General features: G+C 35.3%; 1 protein-coding gene across 1 annotated transcript in view; it reads left to right on the top strand.

The window, feature by feature from the left end:
• Positions 1-25,007, top strand: part of IGF2R (insulin like growth factor 2 receptor) — a 144,434-nt gene that overhangs the window by 79,506 nt on the left and 39,921 nt on the right. The window contains exons 14-22 of the mRNA XM_001371399.4: positions 256-393; positions 1,312-1,459; positions 1,989-2,166; positions 2,814-2,929; positions 3,924-4,092; positions 11,118-11,297; positions 14,673-14,771; positions 15,859-15,960; positions 19,806-20,001. Coding sequence (XP_001371436.1) covers positions 256-393; positions 1,312-1,459; positions 1,989-2,166; positions 2,814-2,929; positions 3,924-4,092; positions 11,118-11,297; positions 14,673-14,771; positions 15,859-15,960; positions 19,806-20,001 — 1,326 coding nt within the window. The remainder of the gene's footprint in view (positions 1-255; positions 394-1,311; positions 1,460-1,988; positions 2,167-2,813; positions 2,930-3,923; positions 4,093-11,117; positions 11,298-14,672; positions 14,772-15,858; positions 15,961-19,805; positions 20,002-25,007) is intronic.

The raw sequence follows: 25,007 nt of genomic DNA on the forward strand, positions 1-25,007 counted from the left end.
TAATCAGTGCTGATAGTTATTTCCTTTTGATGTGTCTTAAAGCAATGAAATGTTTATCATTTGAAGTGAAGAGCTTTTAGAATACTCCAGATAATTCAACAAATTGGAAATAATACAAATTGGTCACTATTAGGGCAAAACTCTTTTTGATCATGACCCTAATATGAAGGTGATAGTTCATTCAGGTTTATTTTAAACAGGATGAATAAAAGGTTTTTGACAGTGGAGATCATTATTCTTGTTTCTCATGGATAGGTGATCTAGAAAGTGCTCCGGTTTTGAGAAACTCGGGGGATAATGGCTGTTTGTATGAATTTGAGTGGCATACAGCTGCTGCCTGTGTTTTGTCTAAGACTGAAGGAGATAATTGCAGAGTTACGGATTCACAGGCAGGTATGTATCTAAGCAGAATCTATAATATTGTGAATGCTATTTTGTAATTACAGTAATATGAAATCTGAATAACATTTTTACCTATCCAATTAGCTTTGTTGTAATGAATATTTATATTTCTCCCCTTTTGATCCACATGAATACATTTTAGATAGAACTATGTTTAGAACTCTATTAATAGGATCTAAATTTTTGGAAATCTAGTGAAATTATATGGTTGTGACTTCTTGCTCTTTGTTATGTTGGAAATAAGGGGTTATCTCTAAGATACAGATGCTATAAATTCTAACTAACTGTCAAAACCTTGCTTCAGTTTTGCTCATCTCTAAATGAAACCCAACTTCATTATACCACAGAATCTTCCCCCAGCCTTCTTGTCAGTGTTTCCTTTTCCTCTTTCCTTTCTGCCAGAGAAAAATCACCTCACCACTCTACCTTGCCCATTGGTGGGTTAGGCATTCTCTTACATCCTAAGGACTTCCATGCTATTTCCATCTGCTTGCAGCTTAGCAAGAATTGCCTGTGCAGTGTTTTCTTTCCCAGTTGGAGTGTGTGCTCCTTGAAAGCAATGTCTCTCTTTTTCTATTTGTATCCCAAGTTCTTGCTAGCTAGTAAGCACTTAATACATTGTTTTCATTCACCTGCCTACTATGTATAAAGTTCTGAGTCGAGGAAAGACAATTGAATACAATCTTTGTGATGATTTTTACATCAGCATTAACTGAGAAAATTAACCCACTAAAACATATAATTAAATTACTTGCTTCTTGTAATTTAGATGATTGCTTTACTATAAACCTTTCCCATAGGACTAGTTCTTTCAAGAAAGGTAGTAGTTGAGTATAAAAATGGAAGCACCATGAGGATTGCATATATTAATTATTACAATGTGTCTTGATTGTTTTTATTTACATTTAGGATTTTCTTTTGATTTGTCACCTTTGACTAAGAAAAATGGGGCCTATTCTGTCAGAACAAAAAAATATAATTTCTACATAAATGTTTGTGGTGCTGTTTCTCAAGAGTCTTGTCCGCCAAACTCAGGAGCATGCCAGGTGGAAGAAAGGCAAGTAACTTCTGTATGGTTCAGTTTGCTTTTAAGTAATCGAAGCTTCTTGAGGGTTTTGTACCAAAAAATATGTTTTAGAACAATAGTAGGATGTTCTATAAATAAAGCATACCCAGTGTTTAAAACCACAGTTTGGTTGTACTAAGAAAATCTGGTGTAATGACTGGAGTATGATGATAACTTCTTTTTTATATTATAAATAAAATTTGAAGAGATTTGTGGTTCAGGCACTGGTATTGGAGTGAAGACCTTGAAATCATTATCTCATAGTAATGTGGTAAGGAAAAGACTTAGAAAATTAATAATTGCAAATTGTTTGTTATTATCTTTATGATTAGTGAAATTCTTTAGAGCTGAACAGCTTAGGGTAGGATAGGATAGCACTTAATGTATATATATTTCCTTATTGTTTAATTTTATCTCTTCACTTAAAGAAAATAATACTGTAAACAATTAATATTTCTTTAGTAAAGATGTTATTGCTTTGGATTTCTTTTTTTGAGAGAGCTTTGTGTTTTTCCTTTAGTGAAAGAAAAGCTTGGAATCTAGGAGTGAGTAGTTCTGCCCTTTCGTATTATGATGGGATGATTCAGTTGAGCTACAAAGGTGGTACACCTTATAATGATGAAAAACACACACCACGGGCTACACTCATCACTTTCCTTTGTGATAGAGAAGCTGGAATAGGTGCTCCAGAGTACCAGGTAAGAAGTATATCTTATATATGAAAAATAAAGAAAAAGAGGGGGTAAGGGCTAAATACTCTATATTTAATGAAATTACTATAACATTTCTGAATTTCAAGTGAAATGTTATGAATAGTAGGGAAAGTATGAACCACAAAGTTCTTTACACATAACCTATGATGCTAACTGCTGTATATATTTTTCCCTAAACTTATCCAGGAAGCTGTCATGATGTTTTTCTTAGAAGTAGAGCTATTAGTCTGGTTTCCTGGCCAAATTCTTGTCTGCTATGACTCTGAATTGCTTCTTTTAGTTTTGCCAGAGTACACTAGCACTATTCATTTTCTAAATCGTTTGGTGTCATGAATGCCCTCCCTTAAGCTCCAGATGGTGTTAGTATAGTGTACACAGTATGGAATGCTACAGAATTTTATAGCATAAAACATAAGACTCTTATGTTCTCATTCTCCTTTAGCATTCATGATATGAAGAAAATCCTTGAATCGCTGCTTTAATTTGGGTTAGTTTAAAATAAAATAGGTTTTGCTCATTTTACAAATTAATAGGAAGCCTGGTCACGTGTGTTGCTGTTGCTGTTGTTGTGGTTATTTGCTGTGCCTCTCTCTGAAAGGTTTTTCTTCACTTTCCCCATCATACTTTCTTAGGAAGAAGACAATTCCACCTATAATTTTAGGTGGTATACTAGTTATGCATGTCCAGAAGAGCCACTGGAATGTATGGTGACGGATCCTAATACCCTGGAGCAGTATGATTTATCCAGGTAGAGAGTAGTTCATAGCTTTCTATTGTTCACAAGAATGAGTACAGGTGACTAGGTTTTAGGAAGTATTAATAATTAATATGCACCCAAGCTGATGTTTAAAAGTAGTTAATTTTGCACAAACATGAACAAAACAGGGATTTGGATCAAAAGATCAAAAACTTAGTCTTGGAAAGGTCTTTGAGTGCAACCTCCTCATTTTAAAAGTTTGGGAAACTGAGGCACAATGAAGTTAAAACTGACTTTCCCAGGATAATTTAGCTAGTGTATGAGTGAAATGTGAACCCAGACCTTCCTGATGCCAAGTCTAGGACTCTGTTTTCTTACAGATATGTTCTTACAGATAGGCAGATATGTTATATGGTAGGGGAGATATTTTATAACTAGCCATTGTGTGTCACAGTAAAGATTCAGTATTGGACTCTTCTTGCTGTATACTGTTGCTGTCTTCCTTCAAGGAATGAGTTGTGAACCATTTTTGCCCCTCTTTAAGCCTCCACTGAACTCTCCTCCAACATTTTTTTTCTTACCATTTTGCCTTGACCTCTCATTTGCTTCCAAGATATTCTCCCTTGTATTGTAATAAGCAATTTGTTTATATACCTTTTTCCTCTTCCCTCTCTGCTGTTAGATTGTGACTTTCAGAACAGGATCTATATTGTATCTTCTTCCATTTTTTAATGTATAGGAGGTACTTAATTATTGGTTTTAATTGAATTAGCTTCATAGTATAGACATTCTTAGTGACTATTTTTCATGTCAGTTGATTTTTAGGGATTCATTATGACTTTATGAAACTTTTTAATAAAACAATTATTTGTAGTGATAAAGATCAATGCTAGTAAAATAGCATATAATTTAAGCAAATGTTATGAACTTTGAATGGGGGGCCTTATGTTTGAAATTGAGCATATATGTTCCTGCTTATTTCAAATACTTAGGAGATATGTATTATAAGTAATGTTTAAAGGTATGTTTTATTTTGAAATTTTAGTTTAGCAAAGTCTGAAGAAAGTAGTGGCAGAAACTGGTATGCAATGGACAACTCAGGGGAACATAGCACATGGAAGAAATACTATATAAATATTTGTCGACCTTTGAACCCAATTCCAGGCTGTGATCAAAGTGCTTCAGCTTGTCAGATGAAATACGAAAAGGATCAAGTAAGTCTTGTCTTTTACTAGCTATTTTATTTCTCTGTGGATATGGGCCAGTATAAATTATTCCAATAAGCTCAGTGTCACTGTAAATATGAATACAATTATGCATTCATAAGAATGACTAATGGTCAAAGGTGTGAACTTTGACTAAGATCAGCTTGCTGGCTGAGATTTTATTTGTGCCATTATTCAGATTTAAAATGTTAAAAAATTAAGATGAAAAACTTTAATGTTAGTGACTTGATTTTGAAGGAATAGAGAGTCTTAGTGACTCTTCCTAATTCTAATTCAAAGATTTTTGAGTGATTCAGCATTGTTCTGTGGAATATATGAAGAGATATTTTAGTATCACTGTCAAAAAAGTCTTGCTTCTGGATTAATTAGCAAATTTGAAATTTAGATAATTGCTTTTAAGGAGCCTAATCAGTACTTTAGCATTAAATGAATTCAGTTACTGGAAAAACTGTATATTTTTCCATGGTTGAATATGCTAATTCTTGCATGAAAGATACATTTGTGCTCCTGTAAAAAGATACATTTGTGCTCCTGTAAAAAGTTTTTTTATAAGACCGTGGCAATTTACTTTTCTTGGCTTTCTTTATGTGGTAGCTTGAAGGTTGTTTAAAGAAGGAGGACCATCCAGCAGGGTGGTAGAGTGAGAGGTTGACTGTAAGCCTAGGTCCTGTCACTGCTTCAAAGCAATTAAGGTACAAGAAAAAGAAGGGAGACACTTTCACATAATAATAAATCCTACTGAAAAAAAGGACAAAAAAATAAGGAGTCTCATCAATACATGGCCCCACTGGCTATTTGCATTGCCATACTTGGACTTGGGGCTTTGTGTGGTTGTGGCAGCTCTTCTCCTGTCTTGTTGGAATTTCTCCTTGTGCCCTCAGTCTGATTCTTACATACTCCCACCCATTGGTAAGGGGAGAGCATTGAATTTGCCCAACCCTGGCGTCCTGGGTGGGGTAATTGTGAGAGGATTCCGCAGAACAGAATCATTTAGATAGTTACATAGTACAGAAGAGAAGCAGCTTCTGAGAAGGCTAAAGAAAAGGTGGGGTATAAACTCATTTTTTTTCTTTGAGTGTCTTCCTTTTGCAGTGATCCAGCCAACCTTGTCCTCCCCTTAGTTCCCCTTCCTTCTTTAATAAGAGGAGACCATTGAAACCTACCAGACATCATGGTAGACTAGATAGGAGAAAGCAGTTAGCAGTAGTTAAGGAAGGACTGCAATAGTGTGTAGCCTAGGACTACCCTACTTTGAATAGAAGAGCAGAGACTGCAAACAAGTCCAGGAGAAAAGTTGGAAATATGTCTTGATTAGATCAATTAGTAACAGATCTGATAGAGAAGGTAAAAGAAGAGGTCAGAGAAGAGCACAATGATGAATAAATATTACAGAATGAAAAAGAGTGATACAAATCCTGGATGAAGGAGAAATGAGGTTATAATTCTTGCAGGATCCTTTCACCTCTCTCTTGCCCTCCCCTCTTCCTTGATAATGGAGTTGCAATAAATAAAATGATTTATTTAGAATTTATTTATATTTTTTATATACTATAATTTATTATTATTATTATATATTATATTATATAATTATAAATATAAATTTATTTAGATTTATTTAGAATCAGTACTAAATATCTATTGCAAGACAGAAGAGTGTTATGGGTTAGGCAGTTAATGTTAAGTGACTTGCCCAGGGTCATACAACTAGGAAATATCTGAGGCCACATTTGAACCCAGGACCTCCCCACTCCAGGCCTGTATCTCTATCAGTGAGCCACATAGTTGTCCATCTAGATTGATTTAGAAGAGAAATAAAAGAATTATGAGTAATAAAAGAAAAAATAAGGATGGAAATTAGGGTATAAATCAGAGCACTCAAAGAACAAATGCAGGAGCAGCTGGGTGGTTCAGTGGGTTGACAACCAGGCCTAGAGATGAGAGATCCTGGGTTCAAATTTGGCTTTACACACTTCCTAGCTATGTGACCCTGGGCAAGTCACTTAACTCCCATTGCCTAGCCCTTACCATTCTTCTTCTTTGGAAGCAATACACAATATTGATTCTAAGGCAGAAGGTAAAGGTTTGAAAAATAAAGAAAGAACAAATGAAAATTAGAACTCAAGGGGAGAATCTCTTTAAAATAGAGACATTGAAAAAAGAAATGCAGATTTTGAACTCAGAAATATGATAGAATGGAAGAAAATTTGATAAAACAGGATTAAATGATAATATTAAAGGGGAAGATAGGTGGCTTAGTGGATTGAATGGCAGACCTGGAGTCAGGAGGACCTGGTTTCAAATCAGGCCTCAGGCATTTCCTAGCTGTGTGACCCTGGGCAAGTCATTTAATGCCAATTACCTACCCCCTTACTATTCTTTTGCCTTGGAATCAATACTTAGTATTGATTCTAAGATAGAAAGTAAGGTGTCTTTTTTTTTTTTAAAGGATACTATTAGAACAACACATACATTTCTTTATTTGCCAAAGTGATTTTTCTTGAAGAAGGAAACCATAGAGATAATATAAAGTTGGTCTAGAACAATATGATGATATAAGAAAATACAATTTGAATACAATTCAGGAAACAGTGGAAGAAAATTTTAAAGGAAGAATTTTAAGTAAGTCTTTCATTCAAGAGAATTCCAGAGGTTTCATGCAACCCTGAAATAGTTAGCCTCAGCTATTGGACAGCCAACCACAGATTATTTGGTAACCACTAGGGTCAAAAGGATCCTGGGTCAAAATATCTGAAGGGGTTAAAAGAAGAGGGGAGGAAAAGAAGAATAAGCATTCCTTATACAGGAACCTATAATTCCTACATAAATGAATCAGTAATCAGTATTGGTGGTTGTCAAGAAGTATAGAATGAAGCTGCTTGGGTGGGGAGAGGAAAATGAGAACAAGAGGGAACTGAGTTGTAATGCCAGATGGCATGGCTTGAGAAGTAACAGCTTAGTTATTTCTCATCCTATCTGAGATTTTTGGGAAAGTAAAGAAAGAGAATTGAAAGAGAAAGACAGTTGTACTAGAGGTAGGAGTCATGTCCTTCTTGGGAAAGGGGGAAACAATTACTGGGCACCAGGGCCAGTGTCCTTGGAATTAGAGGGTGTGGGGCACAATGGATGATTTCAATATGTCCTGTTAAGAAGAACCTGGGTCCTTTAGGGAAATTTCTTTCTTGAGGAAGAGTTTTATTTCTTGGAATCCAACTCTGGGGTGGGAGTAGAGGGGCAGGGTTGGCTGGGCTCCTGAAGGCTTCTGGCACAGAGTATGGATAAAGAGGGGCACATATGTTGGGAGTTTGGATATACTGGCCTTGGCATGGGTAGGTGGTGACTGGAAGGAAATGGAATATGATGGGGCCCCTTTACACAGGCTATACAAAGGAATTTCCAACATACCGCATTACTCCATTAAAAATTTTATGTTCCTGGGAGTGAAGTTTCTTGTAAAACCTTAAAAAAATTTGGGAAAAGATATAGGAAAAAAGAAGCTTGGGTAGGTCTATAATTATCCTATATATGGTTTGGATAAAGAAGGCTTTTGTTTTCTAGATACCTCACCTTGTATAAGGAACATAAAGCAAAGAAGGAGTATTTAAGCGTAAAACTCATGAATAGGAGGTTAGATGCCAAAGTAACTGGGAACGGGAAAGGAATATAGAAGGATGTAAATTAAATTAACATTTCTGAAAAGGGTCATATAAACGATTGCTATCCAAATTAAGAGCTTGGATATGGGTGAGCCAGGGAGTATTATGAACAGTACTTGCATATGGGCTGGGAAAACTAAGAATTAAAAAAAATAAACTTAATGAACTTGGAATAAGAAAATGAATGGAAGCATAAAGATTTAGAAGTGGGAAAGAGATTCTGTAGGAGATTGCTATCATGATAAAAATGTTGATTTCAAAGAAACCTGGGAAGATTTTTTTGAACCAATGAAGTGTGAAGTGAGGAGAACCAGAAATTTATATGTTAACAACAATATTGTAAAGATAAACTACTTTGAAAGACTTTAGAATTAAGAGAAATGCAGTGATGAACCAAGATTTCAAAGGAAAAATGATGAAGTCTGTTATACCCACCTTTTCACATGACTAATGTGCAAATTTATTTTGCTTAACTATATATATTTGTTATAAAAAGTCTCCTACCCCTACCATAGTTGAAGGCACGGAAAGAAGAAACTAAGTGCTTGTTAACTGAATACAAATTATTTTAAAAAAGTGTAAGCGCCTAAAGTCAGCTGAATTTGGATTAAAAGCAATGACCAATCTTGATTCTCAAGCATAGATGTCAAATACAGCATCTCACAAGTGACACAAACCAGATTAAAATATATTTGCGAACTATTTAACAAAATAAATACAAATAGAATAAAACATTGTTAATAATACCTTTTAAAGTTGATATGTGGCCCTTAGAGATCTTTATGTACAGTGTAGTGGCCCATATTTCTATTTGAGTTTGATACTATTGTTCTGGAGAACAGATGATGAACCATAATAGTAGAGAGGTAGGAAGAACTAGCGTTGTATAATTTTGCATTCAAAACTAGACCCAGTGGTGGTAAGTTTTAATGAATTCTTTTTCATAATTAGAGGGTTCGAATTATTATAAAAAAATCTCAGAAGCTTTAAAGAAACATTAATGTGGGCAATTCAACTATAAGAACCAACTTCTGACTTTAGCAAAAAATGAAAAAAGAAAGATCATTGCAAAAGAATTTAATGTAGTTAAGAAAATTTAACGACTACAAAATGAAATGTTAACAACAATTTTAAATGAGTGAAGGGGAGTGGCAGAATAGACTAACAAAACTAATCCCAGTTGTTTGCTTCATACAAGAAGTAAGTTTTTAAAAACATAAAGATACAGAAAATGAAAGTGAGCTGGAACATTTTTTAAAATTATGCTTAAAGGAATTCCCAAAAAACAAGTTGCAAATTGACCTCAGATAAAATGAGTAAAATGACAGAAACTACATTATACTCAGAGGTACCATAAAAAATGAATGACCAGCATTCATAAAAATGTGTGTATAGGGTCAATGCAATAATTACTGAAAACTTTAATGATCTTTTTTCAGTGTAGTATGTATCTCACACCAAGACAAACATGAGAACATGGAGCTGCACAAATTATTGCAAAAATAAATCAATAAATAAAAGACTCATGGTGACTTCTGAATGAAAAATAAAGAGCATGTGTATTTTTAATATCACATTCTACTTTTACCAGAATTACCTTTACTGCTAGGACATAAAAAGAATAATAAATTACTCATTCATATTCTTATGAAATCAACACCCAAATTATAATTTTGCAAAATTCACATACCTCTAGTGTAATACCAACATTTTCATAGAGAATAATTTTTTTTTTACAAGTATTGCTGTAGTCTCTACAAAGATTTTTAATATTTTTACCAACATTTGAAAATGGTCTCATTCTTTTTCTCCTTCCTGTCTCTTCCTGTCTCTTCCTTCCTTTTTCTTCTTCCTCCCTTCCTCCCTCCCTCCCTCCCTCCCTCCCTCCCTCCCTTCCTCCCTTCCTCCCTTCCTCCCTTCCTCCCTTCCTCCCTTCCTCCCTTCCTCCCTTCCTCCCTTCCTTCCTTCCTTCCTTCCTTCCTTCCTTCCTTCCTTCCTTCCTTCCTTCCTTCCTTCCTTCCTTCCTTCCTTCCTTCCTTCCTTCCTTCCTTCCTTCCTTCCTTCCTTCCTTCCTTCCTTCCTTCCTTCCTTCCTTCCTTCCTTCCTTCCTTCCTTCCTTCCTTCCTTCCTTCCTTCCTTCCTTCCTTCCTTCCTTCCTTCCTTCCTTCCTTCCTTCCTTCCTTCCTTCCTTCCTTCCTTCCTTCCTTCCTATCTATACTGTGTGTATTGGCTCCAAAGCAGAAGAGCAGTAGGGCCTAGGCAATGGGGGTTAAGTGAGTTGCCCAGGGTGACACAGCTAGGAAGTGTCTGAGGTCAGATTTGAACCCAGGGCCTCCTGTCTTTGGGCCTGACTCCCAATTCACTGAGCCACCCAGCTGCCCCCAACCCTATTTCTTTTAACGGTTTTTTGTTTTTCTGAGTCATTCTGGACATTCTTGTAGTTATTCCATTTTTATTTCTGGGGGTTCAAAGAATCCATTATAATAGTTTTTCCTTCTGCTTGCTGTTTTAGTTTCTTTCATTTACTTTATGATATTTATTGAATGAAACCCTTTTAGAGTTACTCATTTAAAAATTGTTTCTTTCTTCCCTCCTGTAACGTATTTCTTTAGATTGGCCTTTTTACTGGATACCCCTTCTGTTCTATACTATATAACATCACTATAGCCCTAGAACACTTGGACTCCTTTTCTCAGTGGCCTGTTACATTTTCTGTGCAGAGTAGGAGATTGGGACAAATTTTGTAACCTGTCTCCTTGAAAAGATAAACATATATAAATGGGTTAGTAATTAGGAGATTGAGAGGGATTTGTAGCTGAGTTTTTATTACACCTTTCTCTTGGCTCTCTTGTCAAAGGCTGCTTCTTTTTTATTCTGTATTAGATGTGTAACATCCAATACCAATAGTATAATAGTGTAACATTTATACAAGTATAACAAGTCTAGAACTTTCATCTTTCGGCATTGTCAGGTTCAAAGGTTTCATATCTCAAAATGGTGAAGTTGCAATTACCTTATTGAGGTAACCTCCCTGTCATAGCTACCTGAACCTTGGGGATGTGCTAGATATAACTAATAAAGAAAAACTTAATTTTGAGGACTAAAAGACCCCCTCCCCTCCCTTGGTAATTTATTATGTGTCTTTTTTCTTAATTGCTTTTAATGATTTGTTTGGTTTCCTCATTTTCTATATGGGAATGGGGTCAGAGTTGGGATTAGAACCAACTCCTTGCTCTCTCCTCTTATGGGAAACTTCAGTGTAGTTTTAAAAAGAGATTATTACATAGTATTACCATTGGACTAGGATTGCTGATTTCTTAGGAAGAAAAAATTTAACAGAGCTTTTTGTTTTGTTCCTAGGATTCATTTTCTGAAACAGTAGCAATCAGCAACTTAGGTGTTGCAAAAACAGGTCCCGTAATTGATGGCAGCGGTAGCCTCATTTTAGAATACCTGAATGGTTCTCCATGTGTTAATAGCGAAGGAACGGCCACTACCTATTCCACAAGAATTCATCTTATCTGTTCTAGAGGAAGTCTGGTAAGAGATAATGAACTGTTAATTAATTTTATATGTGGTTTAAAAAGCAAACGTAGAATACTAAATGGTTATTCAAATGCTAATTTTGGTTACCTACTACAACCCCATCATTTTAAAAATAAGGAAATAAGGGGTCCCTGAGAGTTGAATTTTTTTTCCCCCAAGGTCACACTTTATTGTGGGACTGGTAAGTAGACAAATTGGGGTAAGTCTGTTTTAAAATTGTCTAAAAGCAATTAATGCATTCATTATATATATATATATATATATATATATATATATACTATGTCCCAGGCCCTGGAGATAGAGACAAAAATCAATCCACCCCTGGCCTCAAAGAGCCTACTTTCTTTTGGGGAGAGATGATGTGAAGGTAGACATTATACTAAATAAAGATATGGTGATTTTTTTTTTTTTTGGTGGGGAGGGCACTGGCTGTTGAAGGAGGGTTTAGGAATGATTTTATGTAGGAAAGGATTCTGGAACAGAATTTTGGGGGAAATAAAGGACAATAAGAGATTAAAGTACGAAAGGAAGTATATTTAAGTATGTGGGACAGCTAGAGCAAAAGCATGAAGATGGGAGATGAAATGGTATTGTTTAAGGAATAGTAGGAGGGGTCACTTTGACAAAAGCACAGTACAACAAGGTTAGATTATCCAGTTTGAAGTGTGTAATAGTCAATTGGTGAAGTGGAGCTGCAGTGCAGGAAATGTGTGCGTGTGTGTGTATTCTGGGAGTCCTTAGCATAGAGATGACGGTTGAATTGTGGGCATTGATGAGATCACCAAATGAGAGAATATATAGAAATGAAAGGACCCAGCATCTCTGGGGCATACTCATAGCCAGCAGGTATGGTATGATAGGATGTTGAACTAACAAAGGTGATTGATAAGGAGCAAGGAAAATAAAATGTCACAAAAATACAGAAGAGAATAACTAGGATGAGAAGATACTGTGATAAGGTGCTAATCAATTTTGCAAAAGATTGGGTGTGGAAGTGGAGTCAGTGGACTTAGATAACTTTTTCTAAATGTAGGGGAGATGAGGTGTAGGATGGTAGCCTGAAGGGATTGTAAAGTCTCTTGAAGGCTTTTTTTTGGGGGGGGGATGGGGGAGATTTGAGTGTCTTTGAAACCATCAGAGATGGGAAAAGATTGAAGATTAGAGGAAGTAGGCCATAATTATGGAGGCGGACTTATTGCAGAGGGTGTGAACAAGGGTAAATGTAAAGGGGTTGGCCTTTGGGAGAAAAAGGGTAATTTCTTCAAAGACTGAAATAAAAGGGAGAGAATGAGAGATGGCGATAATAGAAAAAGAGGCTGAGATGTAGAAAAGAGAAGAGAGGACACAGTAGATGATAGGATCAGAGGATGATGAGAGGAAAAACTAAATCATAAGTCTTAAAATTTCAAAATTATCTCTATAAGAGCATCATTAATTTTCAAATGTTCTATAGAAGCCTCATGTGTGCATCATATGTGAAGAATATTATTATGAGACTAATTAAAAGTTTTTATGCAAGTATAGGTTCATCAAATTTTAAATAAAAATTCAGTATCTTTATTGTTGCTGCTGATTAATAAGCAGTATATTAATCATTAAAGCAGATTGTGAAGACAAAGAGCATCAGAGCTTCAAGGGATCTTACAACTCTTTTAGTCTAATCCTTTCATTTTACACATAAATAGAGTTAGGTATTTTTCTGAGATTCCATAATCACTGTGGGCAAGTCACCTATAGGCTTTGATTTCTTTATCTGTAAAAATGACAGAAACTATATTTGGAAGGAATTTGGTGCATAGTTTGAGGTCCAAGGATAAGGTATCTTGATTTGTGATTGGTCCAAAAACTGTTCCCATTAGTTAAAAATCTTTAGATAAGTTAAAATAAGGGATATTTGATAAATCAGTAATCTGTATTTTAATAAAGAAAAATCAATGTTTGTGCTCCGGGCCAAAAATTATTTCAGAATAAGAATTCAGTTGTCCTTCAATAGTATCATTAACAATAGGTTATACTAAAACAATCACTGGGCTTAGTTTAAGAAAATCAAGAAGATATTTTTGATTTTGGACTAAATATCCTTTTTAAAAAAAATTCTCTGATGCTCAATTGAGGATATTACAGAAAGGAACGGTAAAATCTATTTTCTAGATTGGCATGTGGATGTGCATTATTTTATAGGTACAACATAAAAAAACCGCAATAATGGGGCCCTTTTACATTATTTATTTTACTTTGTTTTCTACTTTCAATTACAGGAGATAATTTTAAGACTGTGTGTGTGGTTTTGTTTTTGTTTTTGCTTTTTGTTTTTGGCTATCCTATAGGTGTGTTATCTAGCTATTTGCTTCTCCTCTTTAGTTTCCTCTTTCTGGTTGCTTCCTGTACTGTTGACACTCATACCTAGAGAATCAAACAAAAAGAACAACATTTAATAGTGGAAATATCACTTGATTCAGTTTCAGAATGCCTTGGTTTTAGTTTTTTGAACAGAAAGCCAGGCTTTGTTGGGTAGTTTTGGACATTTCATTTGTGTTAATTTCCCGAGTTGTACAATGATAGGATTGGACTACATGAGGTCTTATTTTCCTTTTCACTTCTGAATTTTGAATTTTTTTTCATGTTGTATGGATGTACATGATTTTTCCCCTCAAAATATAAGGTTCTTAAAAGTATTTATTTTTTTCCCTTTTTAAAAAAATCTTTATTTCTAGGCCCTGCTACATAGTAGGTGTTTAATAAGTGCTTATTGATCGACTAACTTCTCTAGAATCTCTTCTTTACTTTTCTTCTGTCAGATTATAAAAGTACCGTTAGGTAAACTTGTACAAGTTGAGCAATATCTGGCCCTGTAGGAAGGAAGTAAATCTAAGAATTTATCTTACTTAATTTTCCCTCATTTCTTTGATGGCTTTTACAATTCTATGTAACCTGAAAGTTTCCTTCTGGGAAATCACTTTAGTATTCCTCAAAACTATTCTTTTAAAAATTTCATGTATAGTAACCTTCAATTCAGTTTGATTCAGCAAAGCATTTATTAAGCATCTATTATGTACAAGGATTTGCTACACGCAGTAGACATAAGGCAAAATCATCAACAGTTCTTTCCAGGTGATGATTACTTGCATAGCACTTTGTAATTTTAAAGCATATATAATTTCATTAGATTCTTACATTAACCATATGGAAAAAGGTTGAAATGGCATTTTTCCATTTTTGGAGGTGAGAAAAATATAATTCAGACAAAGAAAGTGACTTTTGTAGTGCTATGTAGTTTGTAGTCAGTAGAGATGATAGTAGGACTGTTCAATACCTCTTCTTTCACACTATGATCTTTATTTTTCTGCTGTCTTGGATTTGATTTCTCAGAATACCCACCCTGTATTTTCAATTATTCGGGAGTGTACGGCCACTTTCCTGTGGAATACAGAAGCTGCATGTCCAATCAAAACAACTGATGAAAATCAGGTAGGTGTTTTTCCACCTTAATCAGAGAGCATGGAAAGTTAAGAAATAATTGCAACATTTGTGATAAGCAGTTAAAAAAAATAAGATGTTATTGTTTTTAACTTTTTCTGAAGTACTACATAACAGCAATAGGTAAAAGATCTATAAAATCGGTTACTTAAATCATTATTAGGGATATTAAATTGTAATCAGGCACCCTGCCCCCGAGAGTAGATTAGTAGAAGAGAATTAGTTCTTGTTGAACTAATAAATACATGCTAGTTGATAGAAAATAAACTTGGGTTTAGGTTCTATTTTACCCTTTCAGCTAAATGCCTGTGTCTTTAACACATATGTTGAGACAGAATTAGAGGGAAAAAAGATGTAGGCAGTATGCTGTGGTTTGCTTTGTCTACCACAGACTTTGGAGACGGTTTGCTTTTAAGTAGACAAGGAAATGGGTAAAGCTATTTGAGTAGAATCAGAAATGACAGTCCCAGAATTGTCCATATTTTTTCTACTTTGCTTACTTCTGTCCAGCTTATGAATATGACCCAGCCTCCATCTAGCACTTCATTGCTCATGTCTCAGAGGTTTATTTTCCAGGAGCTTGGCTCTTTGTCAAATGAACTGGAAAGCTAAAATGGGAAAATCTGAATCCTTTGTTGCCTAGTTATGATGTAGTACAATTTACATGGCTCCTGCTCAGTTACTGATTTCTGACAAGATATGCACGTGATGAAGAAAGAGGAATGAGTAAAAAACTGAAGAACAAAAAGCTGAAGGGGATATAGTTAGCTTCATTTTTTGGAATGTAGTATTTTGGGCATAATGGAAAGATTGATCAAGTTATAGAAGGGTTGAAGAAGAGATATTAAGATGTGATTTATTTAAAAAATTTGAAAAACCACTTATGACTAATTTTTAATTAAAGAACCAACTTTTCCTACATAATATATCCTTTGCACTTCCCATATTATTTCAAGTTGTGATAAAATAGACAATTTTATAACATGTTGGTACATAATTCTTTAATAAGATTTTGCTTCTATGGAATTTTTATATACATGTGTGTACCTTCCTCTTTCTCCCCCTCTACCTTTTTTAGGCCTGCTCTATAAAGGATCCAAATAGTGGATTTGTGTTTAATTTTGATCCATTAACTAAACCTACTGGATATGTAGTCTCTGGTGCTGGAAAGAGTTTTGTGGTAAGTTATGCCAAAATTTAATTTGATTGTGAATGACTGAATTATTTTCAGATGATGATGGCTAGCATTAATTTGAGATTTTATGTTTGCAAACACTTTACAAATATCTTATTTAATGACTCAGAACAACTCTGAGAGGTAGGTGCCCGTTATTATGCCTATTTTATGGCTAAGTGATATGTCTGAAGTTAGATTTGAACTTGAGGTGGTCTTTTTTGTGGGTTTGTTGTTATTTTTCAAATTTAAAAAAATTTTTACTAAATGTTTCCCAACTACATTTAAATATTAATATTAATTTTTAAAAAATGTGAATTCCAACTACTCCTACCTCTTTTCTCCTTGAGAAAAGCAAACAATATATCAATCATACATATGAATGAAGTCATGTGAAACACATTTCCATATTATCCATATTACCAAAGAAAACACACACACACACACACACACACACACAGACACTAACCAAGAAAAAGTAAAGAAAGTGAAGAGTATACTTCAATCTGTACTCAGAGTTCATCAGTTCTCTATCTGGAGTTGAACAGGACTTTTTATCATGAATCCTTTGGAATTGTCTTGGATCTTTGCCTTGATCAGAATAGCTAGTTCCGTTCATACTTGCTTATCGTGTATTATTGCTGTTATAATGCAAAATGTTCTCCTTGTCCTATTCCACTTTGCATCAGTTCATATAAATATTTCTAGGTTTTTCTGATATCCTGTACATTATTTCTTATAGCACAATAATATTTTATCCCAATCATATATCATAACTTGTTTAGCTTTTCTACAATTGGTGAGCACTCCCTCAATTTCCAATTTTTTGCCACCACAAAAAGAGCTGCTATAAATATTTTGTACGAATAAGATCTTTTTTCCATTTCCTTTTATTTCTTTGGGACACAGACCTACAAGGAGTATTGCTGGGTCAAAGGGTATTCACAGTTTTCTAGCCCTTTGAATATGAACTCAGGTCTTTGTGACTCCAGGTCCAGTGCTATATACATTTGGTTGTACAACTTCCTAGAAATAGCTGCTATTATAATTCCTTTGACAAAGATATCTTTGCCTATTAGAATGATAACTTTATCAGCAGGGAGAAAGTGGAATCAAGAGAGGGAAAATAAAAGAATTGGCATTTTGGCTATGTTTTTATGAGGAAAGTAATGTTCTGCTTTAGAAAGAACCATTTTACCTGGGCTATGAGGGAGGCTCATTCAATTGAGTTCAGAAATTCCGAGCCAAGGTAGACTAAACCCTTCCAGTTGTCAAACTAAGGCTGGCATCAGTATGGTGAGCCTTGGGAGTAGTGCCTAAAGAGGAGTGAATTAGAATGGAAGAGATCAAGACTACTATGCTGATTAGTAGTAGGAGTGGGCCTATCAGTGGTATTTTACTTCCACTCTGGGCAAGATATGGAGACCCAGACTTTCATTTTATATCTTTCACTTACAAAGTTTGTCTTTCTTTTAGCACATTTCTGTGTGATCTGGTTCTGTTATTGAGAAACTGTAGAGTCCAAAGGAAACAGTGGTTATGTTACTCAATTAAGGAGAAGAAGGAAACACCCTGGTTTATTATGTGCCTTAGGATCTCTTGAATATACTTCCCAAATGTATGCACATGATGTTATAACTGGAGAAAAGGATCAAGGTTTATTTATATTTCCATTGGAAACCGGCATTTAATTAAAAGTGGAAAAAGAACCACCCACAGTTGGACTTCTTTGAGTTTTATGTTTTTAATACTACTACCAAAACCAGATGGCCAGAAGAAAGAAGTTTCTGTTTGAAAATCAATGAACTTTTCTTATTTGATAAGATGGTTTCATAAAAACTTGAAGGAAAAATTAATAATGCCATTGCTATACCAAGTGAAAAAGATAAAGAGCTTATAATGAGTTTGTGAAAATAGTGACAGCCTAAGGGGTGGTCCTTCTGGGGCCTCTAGCTAAAGCTTTTGTAGATGTCAAAAAGAAAGGCTTCTTAAGGGATTAGGGCTGTGTCCCAGACAGTTTAACAAATGGAGAAATTTTGAGATGCAAGGATAATATGACTATACCTTGGCTGTCAATAGATGGAGTCAGAGAAGCATGGGATAGATACAAATGCAGATTTACATGCTGGCAAGAATGTTCTGGATTAAGGTTCCAGAATGTGGTTTTTTTTGAGAAACTCAAGTTTTAGGATAGAGTACCAGTGACTCCTTACGCTAGTTCTTAACTTATTTTGTGTGGTGAACCTCTTGGTTCAATCAGAAAAGACCTCTTTATGTGAATTCTATCTCAGAATATTTTTTAAAATGCTTACAACAAAACACATAGGATCATAATACTAATTATTTTTGAAATATGGTAATCAAAATAGTTTCTAAAAAATTTACAGATCCCTTAAAATCTGTCCATGAATTCTGGGTTAAGAACCTGTGTCTTAGTCCAGTATGCTTAAAGGTTCGTAATTTGTTAAGAAAAGAAAAGAACTTCAACAAATTTGTTTCTTCTCCCCTTCTTTTGGTTGAACTAATAGGTTTATTTTAAAAAATAAAATGTATTGCTACCTTTTGTTTTATATACCCTCAATTTTATCTTTTATATCCTTCCTCTTTAAGTCTTCTAAGATGGTCATCTCCTATGACAAATATTTTTTAAAGAAAAAAAAAAAGAAATAGCAAGAAGAGAAAAAAAATTGGCAAAACTAAACAATGTGGTGGAAAAAAATCTGAAATTATATGCAATGTTTAACACCTATAAAAATATCTTTTCATATCATTTTTCAACCACCATTGAAAAGGAAGGCACAAGGAACTCTTATGCAAGACATGGAAATGATTGTGATTTTGTTTGATAATTTAGTTCCTGTTGATCTTTTCTTAAAAGATACAAGTCAAGAAATAAACATTTGTTAAGTGCCTATTGTGTAACAAGCATTTTGCTAACCTCTGGAAATACAAACAAGCAGAAAGGCAAAACTCTGACCTTAAAGAGCTATAGGAGAAGATAATATAGAGCTATAGGAGAAGATAATATATAAAAGAGAGATGAAAAATTAGGAGATAAGATGGGGGGAAGAGGAGAAGATACCTAGCATTGTGGTGAGAATCAGGGAGTGTCCTGTGCAACTTGGAAAGGAATGAAGACATTGCTTCCCTCCTGCTTTAAATGGAGGTTGTGGAAGGAGTCTTAACCACCCCCACCCCCCAAGAAAGGGCTATAGAGAGAGAAAATACCTCTGTTGTGTGAAGCCTAGGGCTGGAGTGAATGTCTAGTGTGAAGAGGTTTCTCAGACATGGTAGAGAAAATCCAAGGGAGTTAGGAACATAGAATAGACAATTGTGGGGGCCTCCTCCTTAAAATGGTGGTATTAGGAGGAATCCAGTCAAAAGGAAACTGACCACAGGGGCTGAGGATACTTCCAATATGTGAAATCTGAGGAGGAAGTGAAGTTTCCAGTGTGAGGGGGTTTCTAGAGCATTGTAGAGTTAGGAATACAGCCAGAACCATTTGCTGTTATCATGGAAGATATCAATTATAGAGTCCAAGTGGAGGAGCAATTTCCTAAAATGATGAGATCCTTAAGATGCCCCTATTTGTAGGTGGCAGTGTGCTCATGCAGAAGTCTGAAATTTCAAAACCACTTTTTCTCTATCTCCTTCTCTCTGGAGTACAAGTTATTGGTGAAATAATTGTCAAATATTGGGAAAATGAGTGAGATAAAAAAAGTTTAAAATCTCCAACTGTCAGTACTAACAAATACAGAATCATTAACTCAGAGGACTTTTTTTTTCCCTGGAAAGATGTTTTGTTTGTAAAATCAGGATGTTGTTTTTATAAATTGTATCCCTCTTTCTAGTTTAATATCTGTGGAACACTACCTGCCTGTGGGAACATAGAAGGGAAGGAGGCTACTGGATGTGAAGGAGAAATTAAATCAGAGGACCTAAATAATCTGAAACCAGAAAGGCGAGTAGGAGCTGAGAAAAGCCTTCACTTAACCACAGAAGGTTTTATAACACTTACCTACAAAGGAGCCCTTTCTACATTTACAGGTGAGTTTGAAAGCTGAATGCACCACTATCACCGAAGAAGTGAACAATGATCATATAAGCCTTGTTTACACTTTGGACAAACCCTGTTTGAATATATCTCATAGGCCTCTTTTTTTTTTGGCATTCTTGAAAGAAAATGTACCTGGTAAAAATTATGACAATTTTTTTTAAAGCTATAGAATTTGTTTTTATTAAATCTGAATGCATTGTTTTGCATTTCCAATTCCTCCTCTCCTCATCCCTCCCTTAATCTTTTCACTTTTGACTTGTAGTCAGTGTTTCTCCTTTTCAAAGCCTTTGTGTTTTGTTTTGTTTTTTGTTCTTAGCTGTTATAAGGGACTAGACCTAGGATATTGATAGATACTTAACCTAAAAGGGTGACATATAGCTTGTTTTCTCTGTTGATGAACTAAAAGAAAATAGTTGTTTTAATATTTTCCTACCCAAGTAGAAAATGTAGATAATACCTTTCCATCTCAAAAACTTTTAATAGCTCATATCTTCTTTTTTCTTGTTGCTTTAGAGGTACAATGATGTAGCAGTTCTGTTAGGGCATATTGTTATATTACTTCCTCTTTAGAAACTGAATAATATGATGAAAGTTAGGTGGACAGAATGGAATTGTAATGTTGCAGTGCATATTTGGAAACCAGGAGGAATACTCTATTCCAGTGATGACAAACCTATGGTATGGGTGCAAACATGGCACACAGAGTACTCTCTGTGGGCACGCAGCTGGCCCCTACCTCCCCTCCAACATTCATTACTAGAAAGGCAGAGAGAGGGACTTGGGTGGAGCTGCACCTCTACTCCTCTCTACCATGCCTTTTGACCTTTTTCTTCCACACATCCTGCTCCTCTGTGCAGCAGCCCAATGGGACCACACAGGGACTAAGGTGGGCAACTCGCAGGTGCCAGAGCTGGAGGGGAGTAGAGCCCTCTGGCCACTCCCCTGCCCCTCTTTACTCTCGCTGAGGACATTCCTCACTTCACCTACCATCCACTGTGGAAAAGAGAGAAGTTATAAGGCTTGCAAAAGGACAGAAGCAGTGGCTGAGTGGTAATCTGTTAATCAAATGAAGATTCTGATTTTGGAATGTTACCGGAAAAGACAGTTTGGAGCCAAATCAACTGCTAGCTGAGTTCTGGTGGTCCTGGCTGATGTGGTTTACCTTTGAATCAGGGTCCTGATTGATTTTCTGGTTGCCTTTGAATCAGGGAAGGAAGAAATTAGGTTTATCTCTGGGACTTGGGATAATCAAGCTGGAGGTGGCTTGGTGACTTTAAAGGCAGAAGAAGAAGGACAATAGTCCATATATCTCTGTGATGTGCTCTGTTGGTGAAAGTGATTGAAATACTAGACCTATCAACCATTTCTCTCAATACCCTCCAATCTAAGGTTAATTATAGAATTAGGGAAACCTCCAACACTCTTACCTCTATCCTCCTCCATCTTTTACTGTCTTCCCCAAATAAACCCTTACTTAGATAAAGAAGAGAAAAATTATTTTCATTTGAGACAACATTAACTCACCTTGACTGATTTGGAAAACCAAAAGAAGAATAAGGGAAAGGGAAGCTGAAGGGAAGAAGAGGGGAGTAAGGTTCGAAAATTTATCAATCAGCCCTATAAGACTCAGAAAGAACTCAAATGTGCTTTCCGAATTTTTGATCTAGATTTTCAAGATGTGGAATTTCTCTTGTCAGAACTGTTTAGCCCCCATGATCATCACCAATTCATTGAAAAGACTAGTTCAGAAAACAACCTGACTAGTTGGCCCACAGAGGAGCAAAGGGAAGACCTTGATTTTGCTAATCCCACCAGCATGACCTACTTAAGGAAATGTAGGGAAGACTTGCCCCAAGCTATTAAGTTCTGTTGTTCAAAGTCTAATGCATGGGCAAGATTTGACAAACTAATGCAACATAAAGGGGGACATCCAGCTTCATTTATAGATCATCTCTCTGAAATGGCTGAATCAATAATGGGTTTAGAGGCAAATACTGATGAGTCTATAAATCATGTGAGGAGACAGTTTTTGAAAGGTTGCACTCCTCACTTGAAAAACTTTTTCAGACATTGTCCAAAGTATGACACAGTGAGTTTGATTGAATTATGTGAAATGGCGACTTACTTCCATGAAAATTATTCAGAGCAAAATAAACAGATTCTGGATTTAAAGGAAAAATTAGAGGTGACAGAAAAATTTAAGAGACAAGGAGATTGAGGAAATCAAGAAGGTGAATACTGTTAGGACATACACAAAACCTACTTATAAGCCAAAAACAGTGCAGAGAGAGACTAGACAATATTTTTTCTGCCATAAGACAGGACACCTGATCAAAGACCGTTTTCTGAAAAAGAAATATGAAGTAAATAACAACAAAGGTACACAAGCTAGATACAAAAAGCAAAACCCCACTTGCTGTCAGCATTGTACCCTGAAATCTACTCAACAGACAACAGATCTACAAGAAATGAGAAATGCTATTAAATCAGGAGACAAACCTAAATATTCAGACATGGTTAGGAAAGAAATATGAAGCCAGGCTTATAATGTATGTAGTTTGGTACATGGAGATAGAAGCAATAGTGAAAAAGAGACTGCTGTTAAAATTAAGAGTGAACAGTTAAGAAATGGTGAAAATTTAGAACAAGTTGTGAGTGATGGCAAATGCAATAAATCAGGAGACATGCAGAGACAAGTAAAACGGCTTGATGCAGAAGTTAAGGACATCATTTCTTAAATAGTAACAGAGATAAGAGACTTAGAGAAAGGCTGTATAATAACTACACAGGAACAAAGTACAAATCAAGTCAAAATAGTTTTGGAGAACTTTTTTCAGTGCAGATTGGGCACAGGGAGTGAATTTTGTATAAGAAAATGTCAGAAAAAGTTAGATTTACAGAGAAACAAAATTTCAATTCCTTACAGGTCACTGTTACTAAAGATGTAAATACTTTGAGATCATTCACAGATTAGTATAATAACATCCCACAAAACTCAGTTAATTCTTCAGATAGCTATATGGCACAGATATCCTTAGAAACAACATCTAATCTGAATCCTGAAGCTGAAACTTTCCATCCTGCAATGACTGATTTAGATAATACAAAATTTACTGAAAATGAAGCTGACATTACATTTGAAAATAATAATCCTATTCAAAGTAATGGAAGTGACATGACAGTTGAATTTGAAAAGAGGAATAGAATGCAAGTTTTAGTAACTGAAAGAATAACCAAGGATTCAAATTCAGACTTGAAGCCAACATTCTACGTGGCAAAGGGGAGTTTGGCCAAATAAACTTATGTGAGAAAGGCAATAGCTATAATTTAGATTCATTGTCCAATGTAGTAGAGAATATAGTACAATCAACCTCAAATGAAGACCACCACCCTGAAGCCCATTGGGATATGGGGAGGGGAGGGCATACCAGGCACTCCATGGGGGGGTGCAGTCTCTGGGAAGTGCAGTCACAACACTCATTCTGTGGGGTGGGGCCTAGCACACTGTCTTTAAAAGGTTCACCATCACTGCTCTGTTCCGTATTAGGACATGAATGGTAGTCATTCTGAATTAGGGCATCTTTATCAGGACTGTGTTCTTGTCACTTGAGAACATTGCTTCTGAATTATTCTAGTTACCTGATGGTCAATAAAATTGAGAATCACAAATTCTTTTTTTTTTTACTTGTGATTTCATTGGTATAGGGACCACCTGCTGAATAACTTGTTTTTACCAAGGCAAACCAGCACATGCTCTGCAAATTAGAACCTTCCTAACTTCTCTAGTGTCACACAAGTTGGATTAGATTAGAAGGAGGTCTCTCTGAGAATGAGGCCAGCTCTTCATTCCACTGTATTTCTTCTCATGTCTTCTTTTAATAGTTCTAGATATTGCCTCAGTGTTTTTAACTAGGAAAGCCTGGTTAAACTCAGAGCTTTAAGTATTGTGAAATGGAACCTCACAATTTGTCAAATGGCCAAATTTCTTGTCAAAAGCTATTATTTCTATTCAGTCAGTTCTAACTTTCTAGGTTGAGTCTCTATCTACAATCCCTTCTATTAGAATCTTTTCTCTTATGAGAACAAAATTCTCCTACACCCTTCAATCTCCACTTATTTGAAATTAGTCTGAAGACATGTTTGAAGAAATGAGGGAAATTAAGATTTTTGGATTTCCTAGCTTTCTCAAATATTTGGATTTGGTATAAGCTTTTAATTTGACTAACGGAGCTCTGAAAGTTACTCCATGATGCCTTTTTATATTTTCTTTGATACTCTATTTCAGAGCATTTTTCAGATATAATTGGTAGGATCCATGCTTATATTCTGAACCTCTGTTCTTCCATTCTTATCCCAATGCATATCACTTTCTCTTTGTGACAGCTTTGAATTATTAACAAATAATACCTTTAAAAGCTACTGAGGCTCATGGAATGACTTGTTTCCCTGGAGTCAAAAAACAAAACAAAATAAAACCCTAGGAAAACAAAACATGAATTTGTTGTTGTTGTTAATTGGTCTAGTTATCAAATTCTTATAAGACTTCCTTGAGTATTAGTTACAAGTTATTTTGAGTCAATCAATCATTTGGTCTCAATTACATTTTTATAACTATAATTTCCTACTTCATCTCCCTCACTTTTCACATAATCATTTAACATTTTCATCCCCCTTCTCCCTGCCATGAGGAGTTTGATTTTTTTCACTGCCCTCTGTTTATGTAGATATAGTTTATTGTAATGGATAAAGTGTTAACTAGACTTAGAATCAGAAAGACCATAGTTCCAATCCTACCTAGACATTATGACTCTGGCCTAGTCACTTAATTTTGCAGCCTTAGTTTCTCTATTTGTAAAATAGGAATGGTAATTACACCTCCCTCACAGGTCTATTGTGAGCAACAAATGAGATACTACATGCAAATCACTTTGTAGATCAAAAAGTTCTTTAAATGTTATTTATTTTTAGCTATTATGTATCAAGTTTAAGTCAAAGA

Source organism: Monodelphis domestica, chromosome 2 (assembly GCF_027887165.1).
Source record: "Monodelphis domestica isolate mMonDom1 chromosome 2, mMonDom1.pri, whole genome shotgun sequence".
Lineage (NCBI taxonomy): Eukaryota > Metazoa > Chordata > Mammalia > Didelphimorphia > Didelphidae > Monodelphis > Monodelphis domestica.